At 49.1% G+C, this 24,526-nt stretch overlaps 3 protein-coding genes across 3 annotated transcripts; 2 read left to right on the top strand and 1 right to left on the bottom strand.

The window, feature by feature from the left end:
• Positions 1–7,187: 7,187 nt before the first annotated feature.
• Positions 7,188–8,261, top strand: N7446_010068 (ankyrin repeat domain-containing protein; the record flags this gene model as incomplete). Its single annotated transcript, XM_058518813.1, has 1 exon — positions 7,188–8,261. The coding sequence occupies one exon, from the start codon at positions 7,188–7,190 to the stop codon at positions 8,259–8,261; it is 1,074 nt and encodes a 357-aa protein (XP_058369601.1).
• A 1,990-nt stretch (positions 8,262–10,251) lies between these two features.
• On the bottom strand, positions 10,252–11,649 carry N7446_010069 (uncharacterized protein; the record flags this gene model as incomplete). Its single annotated transcript, XM_058518814.1, has 2 exons — positions 10,252–10,922; positions 10,977–11,649. The coding sequence occupies 2 exons, from the start codon at positions 11,647–11,649 to the stop codon at positions 10,252–10,254; spliced, it is 1,344 nt and encodes a 447-aa protein (XP_058369602.1).
• Positions 11,650–12,706: 1,057 nt separating this feature from the next.
• On the top strand, positions 12,707–12,940 carry N7446_010070 (uncharacterized protein; the record flags this gene model as incomplete). Its single annotated transcript, XM_058518815.1, has 1 exon — positions 12,707–12,940. One exon carries the CDS (start codon positions 12,707–12,709, stop codon positions 12,938–12,940), a length of 234 nt encoding a protein of 77 aa, XP_058369603.1.
• Between the last annotated feature and the right edge of the window lie 11,586 nt (positions 12,941–24,526).

Below are 24,526 nucleotides of genomic sequence, written 5' to 3' on the forward strand. Positions count from 1 at the left end.
GCATTTGAACACCTACATGGGATAGCCTCTTGCGGCTTGGATCCCCGGCGTCCAGTGGGTGGCCATCGTTGTTCTTGGATGGCGTCTAGCGTCTTTTGAGCCTAAAACTGCTAAGAAACCGGGAGAAGCCAACGCAGCCAATGCTTTGTCTAGCTAGAGCCATATTTTCGTACTCGCGAGGTTGTTAGTCGAGACTGCTTGCATGGAGAAGGTGAGGCAAAAATCCCGTCATTTCTAGCCAAATCAACTAACAATAGCCATGTCAGCTTCGAATCGATGGACAAGACCGCGGATGGCCAAACGATTGAGAGGACCCATAACCCAAGAACTACGTCTGATAGAGTCATCTTGATTCCTCTTCCTCTCCGGGTTGCTGAGCTTTTGGACATGTACGGGCGAGCGGGAACCACTCGGACATACACGGAGCTGCATGCTATCAGGATTGTTTGCTTTTCCCTGTTAGACAGGAGCTTGGCGATTTCATTCCTAAGCCTGTGTTTTTCTATCCAAGCCCGTTCACTATGTGCAAAGCCCATACACTTTGAATGCCACAGCAGCTGGAGGTCAGTTAAGCTACCCAGTATCTTTCATCCATCGAGACTGTCGTCTAACATATCGAAATTGGCGGCGCAAGCAGGTCTTGCCAGCAAATCATCGATTTCTCTACATCTCTGAGCTCACTGTGCTTTGATCATCGATGATGTTTTTGTCATTGCGCCCAGGACGATATCTGGCATACCTCCGTTCGAGCAATTCACCGTGAAGGTGGGTTTGATGTCTGTAACAGCACCACCAGAGCCATTGGGTTGCAGTACCTCTTGGGCTCTCCCGTACAGCCTATACTTAATTTTCTACTCCTAGTAAGGCCTTGTGCCATATTTGCTCGGGGAGGAATTTCAGTGGATGCCTGCTAGGACCGCACGTGGATTAGAGCACCCCTGTGCGAATATCACCCGGTCTGGAGCGGCAATCGTGAAGAGATGTCTTTGGCAGGTCTGGTTTCAGGTGGCTTAAGTTGAACCCGGATCGGACTTCAACCGTGCTATATCAGCAGCGGAGCATGCTGTATCGCATGACTCAGGAATACGCCCCACAGAAGATAATGGCTGTTTCTCAATCGCTGTATTGGCGAGGACTGTGAGCTCGTACTGGGGGCTCTGTTCTAGATATCTGCTCTGCAGAACGTTCTAGCATATACTCTCCTGCATCAGCCTTGCCCTTAATGAGTGTACTCTCTTCGAACCCCACCACATTTACGTTCTTCCCTGCCAACAATTTAGGGCTCCGAAGAGGAATAAGATGCCTTAACTCAAATCGCCAGTCTATGAACACCAGCAGACAGCTTAAAAAATTCATGCTATCTTCAGACGGATCACAAGGATTACGTGGATAAACGTTCAGGGTTGAGCTATCGTAAGCCAATCTGTATACACTAGCTATTGGCGGGAACGACGAATTCTACCTCATGGACGGCCGAGAATATGGTCTGAATCTCATAGCTTATGTTTCATGATTGAACTAAACCTAGGATTGAGTGATCTCGCCAAGCACGGCAGATGCAAATTGAGGTTCAGAGCTTAACGCCAGTACACCGATATATTTGATTAACACTTCTAGGCTGCCACTATTGACCATAGGCGGAGCGTCAGGTTTTCCTGAATTCAAGGATGACGCATCGATGGAGTCATAATAAAGATTAGCTTTGACAAAATTGTTTAAGGGGGTCTGGGATGTCTGAAAAACTGATTGGCCTCAGATTTGTGTCAGACAAGGTAGGGTGTAGATATTCGTGATTACCCAGTGAAGGCGTTCGTTCTGTGAACATCAATTTCTGAGCCAACAAACTGAGCCTCATAATGAGGGGAAGGAACAATGATGCTGTTCATGCATGCAACTGCAGGGCGCAATCTTGCTACGTGTTCTCTCGTTTGTGGCTTTGGTGTACATACGCGACATATGGAATGCAGATATAGAATAGTCAAGCTAGCATGTGTCGTTCTGGCCATGTCGCATCACCCGGGCCTGCTGAAAATTCCATTGCGAGGACCCCGAAATAAATTCTCTCAATTGAAAAGACAGATTAGCAGCTGAGGAGAGGAATCGATGCTACTGCGGGGCCCACTTTTTTAGCGGCAAATTCGCTATCAGACGGGAATTTCTTGAAATACAGATAGGGAAGAGCTCCAAGTTGAGGGACTAGCAGTTTCAGGGCGCTTTAAGGCACCCCCGGGAGGATTGGTAAAAGTAATATTCAGCTACCAAAAATAAGATGCCTAGAATCCGTGCCAATAATCGCCCTTTCCAGGCCGACGAAGGGGTGAGTTTTTGCCATGCTTTGTGGTGTTATGGTGTGGATGCAGCATATGTTTAGTCAGCTTCCTGGAAACCGATAGTTACAGTGACTGGCCATAAGTTTGGACACCCTCCTTAGACCCACTCAGATATTACATAATTTTCTGCCGGTTTTAAACCCTCATGCCATTTAATTAATACTGCGTATACCATCCCTCACTATCAATAATAGCTTGCACCCGATGCGGCATAGTCTCAGAGAGATGTTTTAGGTGCTCAAGGTTCAATCGGTCCCATGCAATCTGTGCTGTATCTATTAAAATAGCCTTTGTCTGCTCATTATTCCTCATATCAATGAGATCAGGCCGAAGCTTATAGATCTCTGCCTTTAACAACGCCCAGAGGTTCTCAATTGGATTTAAATCAGGCGAATGTGGCGGCCATTCCATTACCTCGAGCTCTAAGTCCCGTAGAGCTTCTCGGACGACGTGGGCCGTATGTGTTGGCGCATTATCCTGCTGAAAAATCGACCCTTCATTCGATATTAGGGTAGGTAGGATACGGAGGTATAGATCCCGGATAACGATGCTATTCACACCTCCACGCTCTGATTCCGGATCCCCGAATAGCGGAATCAAACCAGTTCGACGGGTAGCGCCCGAGAAAGCAGCCCAAAACATCTGCTTAACTTGCTTTCCCCGTTGTGGAAGGCCTTGAACTTGTCCAAGTTTTGGCTGGTCTTTTGGCCGAGTAAATGTCCATTCTCGACGGACACCAATTCCACGCTCCACCGTACATTCGTCAGACCAAAAGACGCGAGCCCAATCTTCGGGAGTAAAGTGTTGATAGCGAAAAGCCCATTGACGCCGTTTAAAGGCATGTTCCTCAGTCAAATAAGGTCGCCAGCTACATCGCCATTTCCGGAGGTTTTCAGCATTCAAAAGCCGTCGAATTGACTTTATTTTCACTTTATAAGAGACCTCAGTAAGAAGGTCTTCGTGTGTAACGCGAGGGTTCCCGTGGATTGAGTCTAAAAGGCGTACTTTATCGGCTTCATTAAGCTTCTTCGGTCGGCCAGAACGCGGCTTTGAGACACCGGCACGTCTCTCATGCTCTTTTTTAATCGTATACCGGATCCCCGATAGTGAAATCCAGGGGTATCTCTTATGGATACGTTTATAACCCCAATGAGCAGCCGTATGAAGCTCACAGATCCTCTCGCGTAAAGCAGGTGTAAGTTCTGAGCGTGGAGCCATAGTAAAAATAGCAGGTTTTGAAAGGTAGGCTTCATGAAATAGTATTATAAAATAGCTAGAATGGCTAAAATCGCGAGAAATAGCGACGCGTAGCTAGCGTGTCTCTCTAGGCGGTGTCGGCTATAAGGGAAAGCGGTATAAAAGTGGGTCTAAGGAGGGTGCCCAAACTTATGGCCAGTCACTGTATCTGGGTCTCTATGACGGTTGAATAGGTAAAGCCTCCGGCACCTCTGAAACGCAGTGCTAGCACGGTTAGGGCGGCTACTTGAAAGTGTTTGATAATGTGCTACGCGTAAACCCCTGCCCTTCATTGATTGCGCACGGACATGATGCGGAACATATGCGGGAGTCTCGTGGCATGAGCTAATTGGCCCTCTGGATATAGCAAGGCGCCAGTTGAGCGGCAGGTTGTAGAGCCTCAACCGAACGGACATATATAAATGCTGGGTTTTGGAGTCGGTGGCATGAACCGTAGAGCATATACCGCCGAAAAAAATTACAACACCAACATAAAAGGTAACTATTAGTGCTACGCTACTCGTGTACGAAATCTCAAGCTTCCTTCTTAGAAACCATGTCCCAGCCTCGCCCTCTTCCTCCAGCTCGAATACTAGTACGGGGCCCCGTGGATGACGAATCGCAAATCGAGGTGGATCAACATATCCTGTCCAATGATCTCGAACATTCACAACGCTCAAGATATGCGCCGAATTGGATGACTGGGCCTTTTTATCTTCTTTCTCCAACACGATATTTCTTAACAGTCCCAAATCACCGCCCCTCGTCGATACGTTGTTGCTCCCATATGCAAACCCAGCCAGATACCGATCGAATGCGAATGGTGCACAAGATGGCCAGCCCCGTATTCAATCCCTCCATACATCTGAAAATCATAACGAGAACAGTATAGTCGACAAACGGGGTGAATGGGACCAGGGAGAAGGCAAAAAGGACAAGAAAAGCCTCAATACAACAACTTCCTCTACCTTTGATATCCGGACGAATGAACACAAGCACCGAATAGAAGACCTGAAAGAAAAGCTTAGATACATTTTTCCAGAAAATGGATCTGCTGTGGTTTTAATGTGCTGGGGCAAGCCGTCCTGTTGCACAATCTTGCCTGTGCGTGTCTCCAGTCCGGAAGATGAAGTAACTACATGGAGCGAGATCCAAAAAGCATGGTACGATCGCAAAGGGAATTGGAGAAAATTCATACCTGGATTGAGAGTCGCACAAGTTGACAGTGTCGAGGTAAGATTGACGATATAATTCTTCCAAAGAACTTCACTCATTTATACAATAGCTCTCGATACTGGGACTAAAGGATACCATGAGAAGAGCGGAGGAATGCGAATATGTTGGAGCATTTTCCGAGACTGACATATCTTCGGAGAAGAGAAGACTGGAAAATATTATAGACAATTGTGATGCCACATTTGGCTGTGTTTACGATTGTTACACAGATACAGCAGAGTGTTATGACACGGAAGACTATACTTGCATGTGTTATGAGTGCTTTCCGGGCCTTGATGAGGCCGGCGCTTGCCCAGCTAAGATACAACATGATGCTAGACGGAAGCTTTCATTATTGTCAACACCTGCTACCATGAGACATGTCTTCTCCAGCCCGAGCCTTGCCGCATCGAATGACTTTCTCAAGAACGAGCACCTGGTATACAGCCACCGGTAAGCAAGTAAATCAAGAAATACGAGTTGGAATATACCCTGATCCATCTGTCACAGGGAGATATTGAGTTGTTTCAACACTTGGTACATTTCACACCGTCCGAGCCTGATAGAACTCCAATTCAGAGGTATCTTCATCAAGGAGGGTTGGACACTAGATAGGCGCCTGGTCTTTTTGCTTTTAGCAGCCACATCCTTATTGGTGGTCATAGCTGCTCACTTCATTTTCGGTTGGGATACGGCATGGACCGTAGGCGGCTTCTTCGTCACCTTGCTTTTTCTTTGGACGTTAGCATCTTCTATAGTTGACTAAAATTCCGTGGACTTTACATCATAAGCTTTGGTCTATGGACTTGTCACTGAGCTTGAATTGACGTGCTTGTTTCTCTCTTTTTGACTATCCATCCAGCAGACGCTGACCTCATTTACGTAAACGTGACCTCACGTGGGGTCAGATATGATCCCAGGAACGTGGAGAATAAACGAAGATGCGGGGCCTTCTTTCATACGGGAAGGATGTCCAGGATTGCATTATCTTATTCAAGCTTTCCATGTGCTAGTTGACATTTATTGATGACCTCACGCAGTCAAGAGGAGCAAGAAGAGTGTAGTTTGGCCATAACGGGTCACCTGTCGCTGCGGTCGTAGACTGTAGTGTCAGATAGGGCCCGTTCGCGCTCCCTTGTAGGGAGGTAATATGTCTGTATTGTAGTGGATTCTATATACAGAGGGAAGGCGGGAGGGACAAAACCAAGGCTTGACTGCGTGAGAGATGACGAGCTACCCGCAGAGGCAAGCAACTGACTCTTGTGGGGCAGTTGTAAAGGAGGAAGAGGCCCTCAGTAATGTTGGTGTAGATATCACGTGAGGCTATGGGCATTGTGAGGCAACCCCAATAAAACTACTCCCTTTATGTTTTTTAAGGAAAAAGTTACGGTATGGTGAACACTCGTAGGGTTCGGGATTGAATCGGCGACCAAAATAGTGAATGGGCAAAAGGAAGATGGCGAATTAATTTGAAAATAATGGTTATTGTTCTGTCGTAGCTCTCCATCCTACGTTTTCCACTATGTAGCCCCTTTAATCTTTGTTAAAATACAGAATGTCTAATGGTAGAGGATGAACGAAGCATAAACAGTCTATTCCAGAGAGGTGTTTAAATCTGATCTTCCATAGTATGAAAGATCTGCTATATATATAAGGAGAAAAGCTCTGGTCGCACTAGTACTTGTTGTGATATGAGGCTGGTGAAGATCAGCAGCAAAGCCGCACCAACGGATTAATCCCGAGTTGTCTATACAAAGAACAAAGTTGATTTTCAATCAACTTGATCATCTTGTCATATATATAGCCTCATGTTTCCTTCTCAATGAACAATCAATTAATTCCTCTGAAATTACAACGGTTTTTATACTAATCCCACGCCGTACCCGTATGTAGGCTGCGCTGCCTGTAAGGTGCATCGTTGTTCATGCTACCGCCTGCACCGGAAAACCGTGTTGCGTTCTCTTGTTGGCTGATTGAGGGTCTCCTGAGTAGTGAAGAGGGGAAATAGTGCACTCGGCCTTTTCTAGTCCTACAATGGCTTATCGGGCCCACCTGCCCGGATCCGCCGATAAGTACGGACCCGATTCATCGAGATTGCGATAACACATATTACACATAGTAGTAGGTTCCGCTCACGGGTCACCTCTTCCCCCGATCCCGGAGGTTTTTGTGTCTCTCTTTCGAGGTAGTGAGCTGTGAGTCCATCTGGACTTGTCTCTGGATCGACGCGCGGACCCCCCCCACGAACACCAGATCACGGTCGCGCGTTTACCCGTTAAGGTCTTGCGTCAAGCTTTTCGTGAGCGGGTTGGATTTTAGGCTGGTTTTGGCGAGTCCTATTGGAGCAGGACCAATGGGCCAGGAGACTGCATCACAATCAGAGCCAGTATTTCCGACACAACTACCATGTTATCCCCGCAACAACAACTTCAACTTCAGCAACAGCGGGAACTCCAAGCGCGCATGCTGCGCATGAAGACAATGTTCGCGCGACAACAGCAAGAAAGAAGTCCGCAAAAAAACAGTCACGTGCCAATACCAGCAGAGATAAACCTCACCTCGGCATTTGAACGATCCTCTGACGCTGACCTCGCAATCACTCACCCAACAGACAATGGTTTCATCGGCAGCCCGCCCGCCTACCTCACCACATACGAGACAGCTTGCCGAACAGGCAATCTGTCCATAGTGCAAGCTTTTATCTCATCAGAACCCCGCTCCCCAGCATTCCTACATCACGGCCTCACCCTCGCCCTGGCATCCGGCCATGCCGAGATGGCCCACTATCTGCTCTCAAGCGGCGCGCCCATCATCCGCCACACACCTGCCCAAATCCTCTATGCGCCAGCGCACCTCCAAATATCCCTCTTCGAGGTCCTGGCCCAGTACGGCTGGACCCCCAATATCCCAGGCAACTATGGTGCCGACCTTCTACCGAAGGTGGTAACCAATCCCCCGCTGCTACACTGGTTCCTCGCGCACGGCACAAACCCCAACCTCGGCGCGCAGCAGAACAGTAACTTTGATGAGAGCGAGCCAGATCCGCACTCGTGCGTTGCGCTCGAGGCGGCCGCGGCGCGCGGCGAGGTCGACGCCGTGCGCATGCTCCTCAATGCCGGTGCGGATATTAGGTACGGCACACCGCTCCATTATGCGGCGGGCGCGGTGTCGCCCGGCGGAGCACCGGAGGGCCCCATGAACAAGGAGTTTGATGCGAGTCGGATCCCGATTATGGCGCTGCTGGTGGATAGGGGTGCGGATGTTAATCAGAGTGGCAAGTCTAGACTCGTCGCACACCATCCGATCATGTATGCCGTCATGGCGGGTGCGGTGGAGAGGGTGAGGTGGTTGCTTGGGCAGGGGGCGGATCCGGAAGCCAGGGGCGCTTGGGGAAGTGCGGCAGATTATGTGGATGCTATTGGGAGTGACGAGATGAGGCGTGTTATACAGGAGGGGATCATGGCGAAGCAGAGGGCATGACTCAACGCATCCAATGAGTCTGTCCAATGTGGACAGAGTCTTTTGGTCGTTCACGATGCGATAGGTATTTAGCGCACAGCATACATTTGACTGCGGTCAAAATTATTTCTGCTCAGGAGATCCGTGGTCTTTCTCTCTGGATCAGCATGAGACATATTGTTCCCCCGATTCGAGACACTTTGGGCATGGTGTTGTGCCACTAGATTTTAGCATGATCCCTTCAGATAAGCGTTTATTGGAGGTTGCTTTACAGCAAGATACTGAAGGCGATGTCCTTTTCTTCATATCAGAGCATCCAGAATCGATTACATACGCTAATAAGAAGGTAATTAGACAATATTTCTCAAAAAGCTTTTTAGTAACTAAGCAGGGCGAAAAGAAGGTTTTTTATAGATACTAAAAGGGTTTGGGAGATAGGCTTGGCTTATACAGGGCTTGGTCAAGAGGCAAATTCAGGAAATTATCAATTGCCCAGCAATGAATACGGCTCTTGCCCTTAAACGCATTTAATGCCCAAAGAAAGTTGGTGAAAACTAAGACATGGTCTTCAACAGGTCTCAATTAGTGTACTAACTATAGGCACCCGTGTTTTTACTCTTCTGCTACCAACAAAATCATGTAAGTGATAGGACAAGTCTGGGTGTCTGTGCATGTGTACTTCCACCCCCAGGCATTTGCTTTGAGCGATAATTATCTGACTACTCTAAAGTTGAGCAAGGCTTGTTTTTGAGGGCTTATTGTTTATCCCTTTAACTAGCTCACTATTTGGACCTCTCCTGTGGGGTGGGTTAAATATTGAATTTTGTGATATGTGAGGTGCGGACACCTCTTTCCTGGGCTGCTGAGTACTGCTGATTAGCTGTTTCGAGAATTCTACTGGAGCAAGGAGTAAACGTCGTTGCAATGGATTATGAGGGCGGAGCACCATTGGCATGGCTAATATACGCCGGCGACTCTACAGGCGAAATCTTGCCAGCGACTGAAGCTTACCACAGAGACAGGGGCGCGAAAGAAGTCGGATTGAACGGCATCAAGCAGGCCAGGGTTTGGGTCTTGGCTTTTCTGGCTTATTCTCATACGTTCGGCCGCGGATCCTGAGTTTCCGATGACATGAAGTAAGCTGATGTTGTATGTACTATACCTATAGGTACGTGAAGCTGCTTCTTGCTCCCAGAAACCCTTCAAAGGGCCCCGGGAGCAAGGGAACTCCCAGGGCCAAAACATGAGTTCCTAGCATTGATATCACCGTCAACAGGAATGTGACCGGTTTCTTGATAGTGATGGTGGATAGTCTTACAAGCTACGTACGATGTCCTGGGGCTATGTAATTCCAGGAGGACTCACATATTTCCAGGGACAGTTGTTTTTGAAGTCTATACAAACACCAAGTTTGATGGGTGTTTACACAGCAGATCGTTGGTCGACAGCCCCGCAAAACGTGTCCGATGTCTTGGGAGTAAACTAGCTCCTGGAATCTGAGAGGGTCTCTGTGAGGGTCACATACACATAGAGATGGATAGCGTCTCAAGATGAGTAATCTATATTAGGGACAACTATGGTTGACTCTAGATACAAGACGTAGCGCGAGGAAGCAAAAGGAAGGTAGCTTCCTCGCGCGTTCAGGTGAACCCATATACACCATGTGGGTCCCGCGCAGATCAGATCTCCCTCCGTTCCATATGCATCATGTATATCCCTGACACAAATCGAGATCCCAGGAGCAACTAGGGGCTAAGATCACTCCTTGTTTTACTAGGAAATTGCAAAGAGAAGCTGACTTGCTGTGACGGATCGTGAGTCCGTGGCTGGAAAAGGCGAATGCTCTCCCGAAGCTTTGAGTGCTTCGAAAGAAATTCCATTGGGTTTAACGAGACTAATCTCTTAAAGAAGGCACAATGAAAAAGCTACGCTGACAGATATTGGGTTTACTCTGGCTTTGTTGAATGGAATTGACAGTCTATTCATCTCGTATGTCACTTCACTTCGAGTCTCAGCACCCGTACCGGTCCATGATGGCCCTGAATGAAGGATCTCGCAAAAGTTCCATTGCGGTCGGCCGTTTTTCTGGGTGGTAGATAAAGACTTTCGACATGATAGACTGCACATGTTGCCGCTCGACCAGATCAGCATCGGGACGAAAATATGCAATTTTCGCAGCAAGGTCATTGTCTAGATCAGGAGATTGGGCCTGATCGTACCATGAATCAAGTCCGCCGGGGTGTGAGTAGAGACCTTTCCACTGCTCAGGTAGTGGGCCTAAGCATTCAACCATACCACTCACAACTCCACCCTCGAGAAATGTGGGAAACGGAGGAAATGTAAGGTAGAGCATAGAGAAAATAGCCATGTAGCTCCACATATCGCAAGCAAAACTTGGCTCTTGCTTATGGAGTCGATCTGGAGAGCAATAATGCATAGGTGGGTAGCCGTGTTGAGTGGTGAGGTCGCCAATTTTCTTTGCTAAACCAAAATCACAGAGATAAAATTCTTCTGTGCGAAGGTCTGTAGGAACTTTGACAGGGCTCACAAGCTCGCCCTTTTTCCAGAGATCGACAAATGGTATTGTCTGCTTCAAAGGCCGACCGAGTAACTCGTACTTGGCGCTTCTGCTGAGACCATCGATAGGAGCCATTCCCCACATACAGTTCCTTGCATTCAAATCTATAGCATTTTTCTTAGTATATAAGAAAACGAAATGAGAGAATGTCGACTCACCGCGATGTATGATTCCAGCTTTATGTAAACTTGCCACAGTCTCCAGTAATTGTCGAGCAGCAGACATACGAGAGGCCATAGGAGTCTTTTTTAAGGTAAGGGTACAGATGGATGGCCCTTTCATAGGGAACACTAAGACCCTATGGTAACTTTTGTCGTCTCGGGGTAGAAAGAAAGTCGCAGTATATATAACCAGGCGAGAAGTATCCTGTACCGTTTTGATAATCTCATCCTGGATTCGAGTTTCGTTGTCGCCCCATTTCCCTAGTGCCATGACTTTGAGGGCCACGTCTCTCTTGTCTTGCAGGTCAAATGCCATCCAGACAGTTGAGCCACCACCAAAGCCAAGTTTATGTTCAACCAGGTACCTCTCGTTGAGCACTTCCCCAAGGCGAATTGGATAGAGGACATTTTGGTTATCCTCTGTTTCGTACCTATGCCATGGCTCAACAAGCTCTTCGAGATCAAGTTCCTCTTCTTCATCCTTCACGAAGTCACCAAAATCTGTCGTATTTCCAGGGGATGCTTCAGTGTTCGCCATTTCAGATGAATGTGTGTCGATGGCAGAGTGGATGGATAACGAGAAGATTTGGTGAGTCCGAGGCGGAGGGAGATCAAGCAATATAGTGTCATTCGTCACACCGCCCGGTGGTGGGTCATGGATGAGTGCCATGATCAACTTCATGCCAAATCCCCTCCTTCTGGACTCACCATTCGATTCATTGGGCCCACTAAAGGCCAATTTTCTTGCCGCCGCCTATTTAATTCCTGCCGCTTTTGTTCATACTTGTGAGAACGTGGCGCTTCGCTGACACATGATGATCCTCGTGGCAGTCTAGACAACCAGTGACACGGTTTAATGCTCCTGAGGTCGGCGAGCAATCAGTTCAATAGTGCGGTTTTATCTTTCAGATTCAAAATCGGGGGTGGGCAAAGGGGTCGGGTTTCGTAGCTTACCTCCGAGGGGACTCCGTATTCGTTGAGATTTCTCAAGCGCCTCCTTTGAACCCCACTTTTGAATCACTTCGACCTTTTTCCGGAACTTGAAAAACCGATCACATCACATCCTCTAGGCCTTTAGAGAACCCAGTAAAAGAAAACTATATTAAATCAAGCTAAAACAAGATAAAAACAGAAACTAAAACTAGAAAATAAATAGCAATACTGAGAAAAACAAACTTGGGGTGGGGGCAGAGGTGATCAGGACCAAGTAAGCATGTTTCTTCCTGTCCTGGCGCTTACGAGCATAATTGCACTTTCAAAGCGGCAAGCGAAACAATCTATACACAACAAGACTGTTGAGATATAAGCCTGACATCTATAAGCAGCGTTGCTTTTTGGTCGAATGGCAAGGTCCTCTGTTTCAAGAAAGACTAATCCTCTGCCATCGGGGTAATTGTGATCCTTGATACAGGAAACATATGTAGTAAAACCAGGCGGCTAAACCGGACAGAAAGAGCTTCCTGATAGCTCTGACATGACGATCTTCGAGTATGGCGCGTAGCTATTGGCCATTAACAATCACTACATAGCTTGCGTACGCATTTCCCAGAGGGGAAGTAGCTGAGGTTTTTCTGACCTCAAGCGCTACGACAACCCCTGCTGGCTGGACTTCCTGTATATATATATAGGCGTTGGAGACTTCCAAGCGGAACCATCAACCTTGATTCTCTATTTTTACATCCAAAAGGCTCAAGGCATTTTATTTCGTGAATATTCTGATCTCTATCATGTCTCTTTTGAACACCATCCCCGCCGAGTCCTATGTGGGCACCATTGATGGTATCAGTGTCGTTTGGGGCCCAAACGCAATTGCCAACCTACCTACAAACGCTGAAGCCTACAAGGTGGAATTAAATGCATTGAAGAGTGCCACTGAGAAAGTAGCTGTCGCATGTGCTCGAAGGATAGGGAAAACCTCTGTCCGCATCTTGTATGAGACGATATCCAATCCCGGGCTTTGACCACATTCATGGAGTATCCTAATTATTTTGCAGGGGCTCGTTTCACGATTCAACCACCAACACAGCGACTGGTGAAACAACGCCAGACCCATGCCATTGCTCAATTGCCCTCAACCCAGGAGGTACCAAGGCCCATATTTACGTGACTAGCCCCGGACGGTGCCAATCGAAAGCATGAGGGTGGTGGGAGAAAGTGTTGTTCCAAAAGGCTCCAAAATCCGGGACACAACCTTGTCTATTGGTTCCTTACCTGCTATATAGCCTTGGGAATAGTCTCTCTTTTGCATGGCATGCTTGGCCATCGGTCAGCTCCCAGTCGGCTCGATGTACATAGCCTGCTATGGCTTTAGCACCGCGCTTTCATTGTTTTCTATGTTTGGATTTGCGTGAAGAATCGTGCTATGATCCGAGAGTCTTGGAGAATATGAATCTATTACTCAAGCTAAAAGAATACCCTGCATTGTGTCCATATGTGCTATCACGAGTTTCTGCCTACTCTCACTTGTAAACGATTCTTGAGACGAACGTCGTATGAGGGTGGGACTAGTTCCGGAATCCCGACGAGTTCCATACTTCACAGCATTCACAGCACTGTTAGAACAGGGTGTTTTCGGTGCTACTTACGGCTGGGATAGTGTTTGCGCTACTGTGATTCAAATCGCTCTTATCGGATTCGTTTTGTTGTCTTCCGCAACCTTAACCATGCTATGACCCTATCCAGCCACAGCTGTCACATTCCCGGTACGCCCGATATCGTCGAATATTACCTCATGAAAGAAGGGAGCCAGCTTCACTCTCTTGGTCCCTTGATACCGTACCACGTACACAAAAGATCCACGTCTGCTACCGCTTACCAATCTTCGCTTATAGTGACGAGTTTGGGTAACATCTCCAATCGCGATCTTTCACGCGTTTAATATTTCAGTGTTTCTTGGACTCTTTGTGTCCTTGTGATTTGCTGTGATGTTTAGGATGTAGGCCCAATATCGTCGACATAATGACTGCCTTCTACCTACGCTTGCTAAACCCATTTCGTTCATGTAAAAGTAAGACATAGGACAATCAAGAATATACAATCCTTCACCCTTCTCTTGCGTTGTCCAAGAACTCTGGTAGATTGAGTCTGGGAGGGTCGTTCCAGTCGTTGAGTACGCAAGTCAGTCGACCCCGAGATGATTCCAGTGCCTGCTCGAAGAAGCGCAGCCGAGACAGCTGCTTGTCGTGGCGAAGCTGAAGACCATCCCTCTCTTTAAGCAGGTGTGTGCTAGCCTCTTTCAATATCTGTTTGCTCTGCTCTAGCTTCTGGCCATCGATGTGTTTGGACACGCACGACTCCCATAGGCGTCGATAAAGCCCGACAATTCGACCTGCTGGAAAGGCGGACTTGGGATCGTCGCGTTCAAGGTCTGCTAGCACCTTCAAAATAGGTTGAAGGGCTCGGTCACCAAGGTATGTCTTGTTTCTGCTTCCTGTTGCAAGGGAGAGAGCTGCGACGGTCAGCTAGAGCATTGAAAGCTGAGCCGCTTTACTTACCAGTGGAGGGACATGATCAGAAGCCTCCTGCGAATTCTCTTTTTCAGAAACGATTGGCAATGCACTGGGCTGTTGTTCTCCTTCTTTTTCCTGGTCTGGCGTGCTGTTAAGGGCATCCATCTTGATCGCAGGGGAAAGTCGAGTATCTGGGCAATAGTATGTCCACTAATTCTTGGAGGTTTTTATAGACTAGAAGACATCGGTGGCTAGGTACTCAGTCTCATTTTCACCATGGAAGTTAATCAGCGTAGTCAGCTTTTCAATCTCAGCACTCTGTTTGCAGTCTGTTCAATGTGGTGTTGATGATTAATCTCGTGATGTTGATGGTTGGTGAATGTGCCCTCATATTAGTGGCTTCTGGTGATGAACGGATATAATTCAATCACAACGCATTTCAACATTCGTTTGAGAGCTCAGAAATCCCAAACGTAAAAAAACTAAAATCTAGAGGACAGAAAAAGAAAATCGAAAAAGGATATCTATCTCAACCATGATCACAAGTTCAAAAGTTGACTCCCGTCAAGGGCGGCCAAGCTTCAACGGGTTGACTGGTTGAGTACCCGTGCCCGCGCGACCGCGGCCTGACGCTTTTCGCAGCCTAGACGGACAGAACCACACACGGCTCAGACAATCAACACTCGAGCGAGGCCAGAAAATTTCCATGTTCCTTGGATGAAAAAGTGAGTGCCGTTGGTAGAATCAAAGAAAGAACAGCTTCCATTGCCTCAATATTAGGACCGTAGATTCAACAGTGACCCAACGTTTCTTAACCGCCTCACTGACTCATTTTCAACATGACTCTGCACATTTTTCTCACTGGGCAGCTAAAATGACACCAGAATTCCGCTGCAAGTAGTTGAGGTATATGTTACATCAGGCCTCACTTAGGATTAGACCTCCGCAGAGCCCATAAAGCCCAAAGCCCAGCCCAACCCAACCCGCAAATGGGTTGGGTTTTGGGCCCGGTCCTTAGGCCCATCGATGGGCTATGGGCTTGTACCTCGAGCCCACTGTGCGTTAATGGGGGCCCAAATGGGCCCCAAACAATATAAACATGCCGAGAATTTGGATGCCAAGATAAGTTGAACCCCCTTTTTGGTATTAATTAAATTACTTCTGTTTTACGTCCGTTTCTTACCCTGATGCCTAAGGTAATATTTTATTAGATTTAATGATTTAGAATCAATTACTAGCATTCTCTCTATGTCACGTAAAAGAACACGAGAAAACGCGGTATTAAAAAATTTTCAAAATTACAGAGGTTCACCAGAAAGTGGTGGTGCTTCCCTATAAAACCTAGATATATATCTAACATCAAAACATCAACATTCACCTTTTGGGTTATATCTCGACCCCCACCGATCGGATTTTTGTTCAAAATCAGCATGCGTACTCATAGTATTCCCTTTATTTTAAAATTTAAAATTGAACTTCATACGATTGGTGGAAGGTCGTAATACAACGATTACAGAGTCCGCTTTGTCAGCGCTTGCATGGGTTTTTATGGGGGCCCACGGCCCAACCCACTGTGGGCTGTGGGTTGGGTTGGGCTTTGAAGGTTGAGCCCATAGCCCACCGTGGGTTGGGCCGTGGGCCTAGGGTCCGGGCCCATTTATGGGCTTTGCGGAGGTCTACTTAGGATAGACATCGTGTCCTTCAATGTTTGCCACCTAGCAGAGCACGTACGCGACAGGAGCTGAGAAGCCTATAAATACGTCCTCTACCCTCAGCAATTCGTCCCACAATACTGTCACTCGCTGTTTAAAATCGAGTAGGCCCTCGATTTGAGGCACCTGATAAGTTCTTCCATTCATCCCTACTGGAATTTCTAGTGTATTGACATCTGTAAATACACTGTGGACCGACAAGCTAGAAAGTGCTTGTGAGAACGAGATTCCCACCAGGTCCACTATGCCACCCATGGCAGCCGATCAAAGAAGCAGATTTATGTTAGATGGTCGATGTATCTATGCGAACATCTGTCCACCATAGCAACCGACCACTGTCCGGTCCCTGAATATCGATGCAAAAGAGCGATTTCCATACAGGTATGTAGATTTCAGCGCGACCCTATCCGAAACTAGACTGACCTCTAAGACGATGCGAAAGAAAGATCCATGCGTTCCGTCCAATTTACTCCAGCCAGGGAGCCCTTTCCTGTGTCTTTTTTAAAACATGTACTGTAAGTCATGCATTGTCTCGCCGACCAACAAGCTAATGATGGACAGGAAACCCTTGACAGCGCACCAGAGTGAGTCCGAACCAGCATTCCGTCAGTGCTCCGCACAGGATCATGGCTTATACACCTTTCTGGCCCTGTCACTTCAAACCATGCGATATTTCCTACGAAAAATACAGTATGGATGGATGGATGATTTCATTTACGCTGACCCCTCGCGAACGATATGCAGCATACAACAACTATATATCAATGTACGTACATGTGTCGTGTACCACTTCTTAAACGAACTTGGAGCCTCGTTGGGGCCTGCCGTGGCCTCGTAGCCGTTGTTTTTGGATTGTTGCCCTCATGGCGCGCGGCTTTGGAACCGTTGTGATGCTTCTGCAAAGTCCAAGACGGCCTCCACCGTCTTGGCTCGCGGAGCAGTGTCGCTCTCTCGAAGTCTTCCCAGCAGGGTTGATATGTTATTGAATGCGTCCCCGACCTTCTCCCGGAGTTCTCGGCGCAGATGTCTTAGCTCGGGGCAGTCCAGGAGGACGTGGGTCACACTTTCCCGCCCGCCGCAGACACACCGGTAGTCATCACGAAAACGGAACATCTTAGCGTATGTTGATAACCAGCAATGTCCCGTGCGCAACTGTGTCAGGAGGTACGCTCGGTTTCGAGGTAAGTTTCCATAGAGCCGTCTCGTATATTTAGCAGGTAGTGAGTTGTCAACCTTGCGAAGGTGGTTGCCATTCCGGGATTCTTTCCATTCCCTATTCCATTGAGCGTAGATGCCCTTCCTGATGTGGGCCCTCTCGCGCGATAGTAAGGGGTGGAACGGGTGGGTTTGGCCTGGTATGGCGGCCTCTTTGGCTAACCGATCTACCGCCTCGTTTCCGGGTTCGTCGCAATGCCCGGGCACCCACTGTAGACAAATCGCGATGCCGTGGGTCTTGGTGTTCGTGGCTGTTCGTAAGATAGAATGGATAATCTGTTGTCCCGACTTGTTCCCTGGGTTCTGGATTGCTTGTAGTGCTGACATACTATCGCTGAGGATGGTCGCGGATTTAGCCTGCTTGCTCGTTGATCTCCGACGCTGGAGGGCGATCTTGTTGATGAGGTTGATTGCGTACAAGACTCCGATCAGTTCAGCGGCATGTACTGACCATCGGTCCATCTGGCCAACCTGGATTTGTAGGCTTTCGGTTGTTTCTGGCGAGCTATTGTTGAATCCTATAGCTGCAGCGCCGAGGTGACCATGGCGTCCCGAGGCGTCTGAGTAGACGACGACGTCCGACTTAGATCGTGCCGCCACCGCCCGCTCTATCGCGATCTCCCTGTCGGGTTCGATCTCAATCTTCGAGAAGGCCTCGTTTCCCCACGGGGTAAGTGGGGTTGGATCGATCATTTCAAGTTCGTGTAATCTCTCTAAGGACATTGTTTTTAGGGCTTCTGCAAGCGGGAACCGCGCGTACGTCCCGATGTTATTACGTCGTCTCTGGGCGCGAAGTAAGGTGTCCCATATCGGGTGCTTCCGTGGTAGCGTATGGAGTTTAGTGATGGTGGTTTGGGCGCGATAGCGCAGGCGAAGATGGGTTGGCAGTACATGTGCCTCGACTTCGAGCGTGGATGTTGCCACGGTGCGGAAGGCAGAGAGAATCCGGGTGAGCGCTGCTCGTTGCACCGTGCGTAGGTGTCGCAGGTGCGTCTTGTCTCGAAGTGGGTCGTGCCAGACCGTCGACGCGTATTCGACGACCGGTGCGACACACGCTTCATACAGCTGGCGCATCTGCTCCGGGCGGAGCTGTCGCAGTCCCCCAAGTGCAATGTTGACCTTGGTGGCTCGCTTAACTACCTGCTGTACGTGTTCTTTCCATCGTAGCTCGTGGTCGAAGATCACGCCTAGGAGCTTAGCGGTTGTTGACGGTGTGATGGTTTTGCCGTTCATGGTGATCTGGCCTTGGCATTGTTCGCTTCTCTTTCTGGTGATGTGTATGAGTTCGGTCTTCTCCGCTGCGAAGCTGGACCCCGTCTTCCGAGCCCATGTTTCGATCCGTGGTATATCCTCGGACTGGATTTTGGCTAAGTTCTCTTCGGCGGACCAGCCGACCCGCCAGCGGAAATAATCGTCGATGAAGGCTGATGCTCCACTGTGGAAGTCAACGGGTTGATCGACCAGGTCGCAGTTGAAGAATGCAAAGAGGATAGGCGATAGGGGGGAGCCTTGGGCTAGTCCAGCGTTGCGAAGTAGCGTTACCTCGGAGCTGTAGTCGTCGAATTTGATATTGGCCTGCCGCCTGCTCATGAAGCTTGCAATCCATCTCCGAGCAACAGCAGGGATTCCCTTAGCTTGGAGACGAGCGTCTAGGCTTATCTGGTTTACCCCGTTGAAGGCTCCCTTTAGGTCGAAGGCCACTAAGGTAACCACTCTTTGTCCACACCACGCTCGGTCGATTGCATTGGCTAATATCAGCAGGGCCTGCTCGGTGGTACGTCCCGGGCGTCCCCCGAACTGAGTGTCTGGGAGAAGTCCGTAGTGCTCCGCGAGATAGGACAGCCGCTTGGCCATCACTGCCTCTAGTAGTTTGCCGAGCGTGTTGAGAAGTGAAATCGGGCGATAGGCTCCCGGGAGGGAGTAATCCGGTTTCCCAGGTTTCCGTAGTACCACAATCCTGGCGCACCTCCATCTTTGGGGGTGGTATCCTAGTTCGATCGACGCTGCGAAGATCTGGGTGATAAGGTGTCCTAGGTGCCTCCACAGACGTTTCCAGATTAGCATCGGGAGACCGTCTTCACCTGGCGCTGTCGAGCCTTTTGCAGATTTCAGAGAGCGATAGACTTCGGTCACGGAGATCGGTTGCCATGGGAGTTCGGCTGTGGGCTCCGCAGGAGGTTCCCCTCGGGCAGGCGCCATGGCCGGGAAGAACGAGTCCATGAAGGCCTGAGCCTTCTCCTGGTTGTCGGTCACCTCTCGGTCGCCGACTTTGAGGGCAGGTATACAACCCCAGGACTCTCGTGGTTTCATGTATGTTGCCGCTTTCCATAGCTTTCCTTCGCCCGCCTCGTCAAGAAACTGTCTCCAATGTGATGTCTTGGCTTTCTCAATTGTTCGCGTCCACGTCCGTCGTTTCTGGCGCATGTCTTCGAAGAGCGCCATAGTGTGAGGGTCATCCCGTCCCATCATCGCGCAGCTCTCTTGCCATTTGCGCCGTGTATGGTTCACCTCTTTTTGTTGAGATTTCAAATCGGCAGTGAACCACCGCTTTGCGTACGGAGATGGCCGCAGGTCCGGAGTATGACGGTCGACCGCTCTTGCAGTTTCTTCTGTGAGATTTTCTACCGTAGCATCTAAAGCATCGATTGTGGTCGGGGTCTCCCAGGGTCTCATGAGTTTCCACACCTCCCATCCAATCTTTTCCCAATCGGCTCGATCATAGGCTTTTCTTGCCTTGGCGGCGGGGTTGCACCGGGCTCGGAGGTTCCATTCCGAGTAAGTTGCTCGGTGGTCAGAGCCATAGTTATCGTGGTAAAGGTGGCATTTGATAAGGAGATTGGGTCTGTCGGTCACGGTCTGGTCGATGGTGGAGTTTCTCCCCGGGTGGCTTAGCGACCAGAAAGTCGCAGTACCCCGGGGTAGACAGCTTTGGAGGCCGTTGCTTTGAAAGAAGTCGATCAGCTCGCCGGCGTCCTCGATGAATCGGGGCTGAATGTGGTTGCTGCCCCACGCTGGGTGGTGACGGTTGAAATCTCCGGACAGGATAAGACAAGCGTCCCTGCTGTCGTTTTGGAGGGTGTTTTGTATCGTGTCTTGGATGGCTGATAGTACCGTTGCCGCTGACGCTTTCTCGGGTGTGTGCATCGGTACCGGTGGGATGTAGATTGAGAAGATTAGGATTTGGGTATCGGCGGTCCAAATCTTGATGGCTGTTAAATCTGGGTGGTTGCACGGCACCTGCCGGTGAGAGGACGTGGAGAGTTTTCGATTAACGTAGATGAGGCTTCGAAATCGGACTGAGTCACTCTCTACCGTCGGCCGGTATAGTCGCCATGCACTGTGGTTCACGTGTGTTCGGTATACGGTAGTAGACGGTTCCTGGATAAGAAGCACGTCCAGGTTCTGGCTCTGGTGATCGTTGATGAGGGCTTCCATGCCCGCCCTCGATTTCATTATGTTCAACTGGAGGATTCGGAGGTTGTTTTCTAACATTGTGAGGTGGTTGCGCTGGCCGGCTTCTGGCATAGGGGGTCTCCGGTAGCGTGTTCACCACCGCAGTCCAGACAGTGAGCTCTAATACCCGGTGGGCATCGGGCTCGTTCATGTTGGCCGCCGCAGTGGCCGCACCGGGGGTCTTCCTTACACGACCATGCTAGGTGGCCGAACCGTTGGCAGCGGAAGCACCGTTTCTTTTTGATTTCGCATTTCTCCACCCTTCCGATATAACGTTGGTCAATCAGGAGGCCATTATCGAGCATCCACTGAGCCGCCTCCGGTGAGTCGAACCAGATGCCTATTGAGGCGAATGCCCCTAACACTTTGTCCCTTTTCTTCAGCCAGGCGATATCTTCGATTTGGAAACCGCGTTCCTGGAGGTCGTTCTCTTCTATGATCTTTCGGATGGCTCTTTCTTTGTCTCCCTCGAGGTCCAGTCCTTGTGTTGGAACGTGGTGTACTACTACACCGAATCGCGGTTTAACCAGCTTGGTCTCGTTGCCTAATTCGCGCAGCCATTCGTTATTTTTACGCGCCGTCTCGGCCGACGCAGAGTCTTTGAATCTAATCACGTATCCAGTCTTAGTGGTACCGATACCTGCGACCTGTACGTCTTGGGTAGAAGGAGCGTTTAACAACGCCGATCTGATATAGTTATTCGCTGCGGGGATGGGCATATATCGGCCAAATCTGTTCACTGTTCCTTCCGTTTCGGGAGCGTCGATGGGAGGCTGTTGGGTGCTGATTCGGACACAATTCTGGTCTTTGTCTGGGCGTTGGCCGCTCGGCTGAGGGTTCGCGTTGTCCGCACTGGCTGCTAAGGCGGCCCACGACCGGGCCGGGGGCGCCAGTGGCGGACTGTCGAGTTGTGTCCGCAGAGCTTTGACTTCTTCATGAAGCTTCTGGTTCTGTTCCTGGAGGATGGTCTGTCCGCGTCTAACCTCCTGTAGTTCGGCTTTGGTTGATTCGATGAGCGTGGTTTGGCGGTGGACGATGTCTTTCAGCTTGTCGATGAGCTTCCACACCTCCCGGGTGGTGACCCTTCCGCTGCTCTCCTCGGGTGCATAGCTCTCATTCTGCCGTCCTCTCTTTCTTGTGACTCGCGTTGGGATATTGGTCACCCTAGGCTGGAAATCCTCGACCGAGAGGTTGATGGTCTCCTGGGTGTTTGTGGGCGTGGCCTCGGGAGGCCCCGCGGGTGGGTCCGCCATCGGTCCGGGGTTATATCCCGCTCGGTACACAAACCACAATTTTATATCGCAATAGTATCAACCACAACGAGGAATCGGTCACAATCCTCTTGAATTTCCCCTCCGATTGATCAGTACCCTTCGGCTGGAAAAAATACAGTAGTTTTCGAAATCAGTTATACCTCTGCACTCTCTCGACTTGATTGCCGGAAAATATACCCGGTTGACGCTAAGCCCCTTTTGGAGCACCGCTCTGCAATGATGGCAGAACTGTGACGGTATTTGCTTCGTTACATTCGATGAGTCATCGCATTAAGAGACCAAAGCCTGATGTCTCACAATGGTACTGTAAGTTACAGACACTATTTTGGAAAGCGGTCTGGAAAGCCTATGTCGACATGATATCCAATCAGGACTCGTAAGTGTCGGAATTAGTTTCCGGAAATCAAGTCGTAAGAGTGTGGCGGTATAACTGATTTCGAAAACTACTGTACCGCAAACCAAGTTCGCGGGACAACAGGATACATCAGCTCCAAACGTTCGTTATCCACGATGAGGTGAGTGGAATATCGCGCCTCGTGCTGCACCGCCGTGGATTTTCTGCCAGTCTGTGCCCCAGACACAAACACCACTGACATATTTATGCCGTTGTAGGAGCAGCCCATCGCCAAATGTGAAAACTCTTGTGGCGAGTAACCTATTCCCGCCGAATCAGATAAAACCAAGGGGTAGACGCGCCATCGCGTCTTCCCCTCCTCACCGCCTTCACACCATGAACAGCGGAGTGCCTCAACCTCTCGCTGTCTGCACGAAGCTGTCTCCTAATACAACTGTACAATTCTTTGTCACACGTGAGTTCGTCATGCGCCTTTGCCGTGTTGTGAACTTGTCGGTTCATCCAGCGCGGCTTCTCGAAGCGACAGCCAGAGAGTGCGACGAACCTGAATACAACATGGCATATTGGTGACTGCATCGCAGAACTTAGTTGGCGGTGATCTAGTTGGTAAGCAGGTATGATCACGAATCTTGTTGACCATCTGTCTCAACCGTACACTCAGGGGATTCTTTGCTGACTCGGATCTCACAACAGGGGACACCCTCATACTCTCACACTCGAATGCGGAGAAAGTAATCGTCTTGCCTGCTGGAGCTCCCCGATACCAATGCGATCGAATGCTCTGTTCTTCCCACTATGAATACAGTTGGCATCGACCATGAGTCACCGTACGCTTCATACAGAGGATTTCGAAAGCAGTTTACCCCCAGACACACCCGTTTTCCTTTCCCAGAGACCCACAATGACGTCTAGTCCGGATCGGTGGGTTTCAGACTCCCCCGCAGCCAATAATACGGTGTTACACCTCAAGCAAGGTACCTCACCTAGCCAAATCTAGATTAGCGCATTCTGAGTGGGGCACTCGGAAAGGAAGCGTGTGTCTGGCTGTATCGTCTATTTCGGTTCTTTCTCCCATCCGTTTCTGTGCATAAGATCATGCGTTGGTATGCCTACCTGATGCAAGACCGAAACTTCAATGAACGCATAGCATGTCTGTCTCTAGGCATTGAACACCCACAGGGGATAGCCTACTTGCGGCTTGGATCCCTGGCGCCCAATGGATGACCATCGTTGTCCTCAGATGCCGTCTAGTGTCTTTCGAGCATAAACTTTGAAAGACGCCGAGAAATTCTGGTGTTTCTGTCTGCTTCATAGCGGACGAGCCGTGCTTTCGCAGACGGCCAGGTTGCTGGTCCAAGTCTGCGTGCAATGCGAAGCTGAGGCGAAAGTCACGATTATTTCTAACGGAATAAGATAACAATAGAGGGGATGAAATCCTTCCGTTCTTGGGATCGACTATTTTCTCAATACAGCAATTAGCCGTGGATCGCCTCCGACACTTTTGATTGTCTCTCGAGACTCTTCACTACAACTGCAATTGAAATTTCAGATGGCCGATCGCAAACGATTCGCATCGTTGGAACTACTGGAGTATCTAAAATTTGATTTGATTTTTTTTTTTTTTTTTTTTTTTTTTTTTTAAGTATATGATTCGCAATAATGCCGTCAGAAAACCATCTGCTTTGGCAGCTGACCTTGGGAATATTTTCTTTGTTGCCCTGGTATAACGTATTCGGCATGCGAGCTGGCCAGGTAAGCGAGCTGGCCACCCACCAATTATTACTAGCATTAAATTGTACAATTCAGCACCACAACATCTTATAATTGAAACTGAAGCTATTCAGACCTCTCTGGGCACCTATTTCTCTTATGTCCTACATTTTTACAAAGGCTACACCGCTGCCTTGCTCTCTGAGGAGGCTGAGTAGGTGTTGGCGAAGACCCTCCTTCTCTAGCTGATCCTGCTTCATCAGCTATTTCTTGTCCTGAAACCATCGATAAAGCCTCCAAAACAGTCATGCCACCTTCGTGAGCTATTCGCTTCCTTGTACGCTGCTTCTTTCGGGTAGTCTTCGCATTGGCAGCCCGT

The sequence above is a fragment of the Penicillium canescens genome, assembly GCF_028828765.1.
Source record: "Penicillium canescens strain IBT 15451 chromosome Unknown utg000006l_segment0_segment0, whole genome shotgun sequence".
NCBI classification, from domain to species: domain Eukaryota; kingdom Fungi; phylum Ascomycota; class Eurotiomycetes; order Eurotiales; family Aspergillaceae; genus Penicillium; species Penicillium canescens.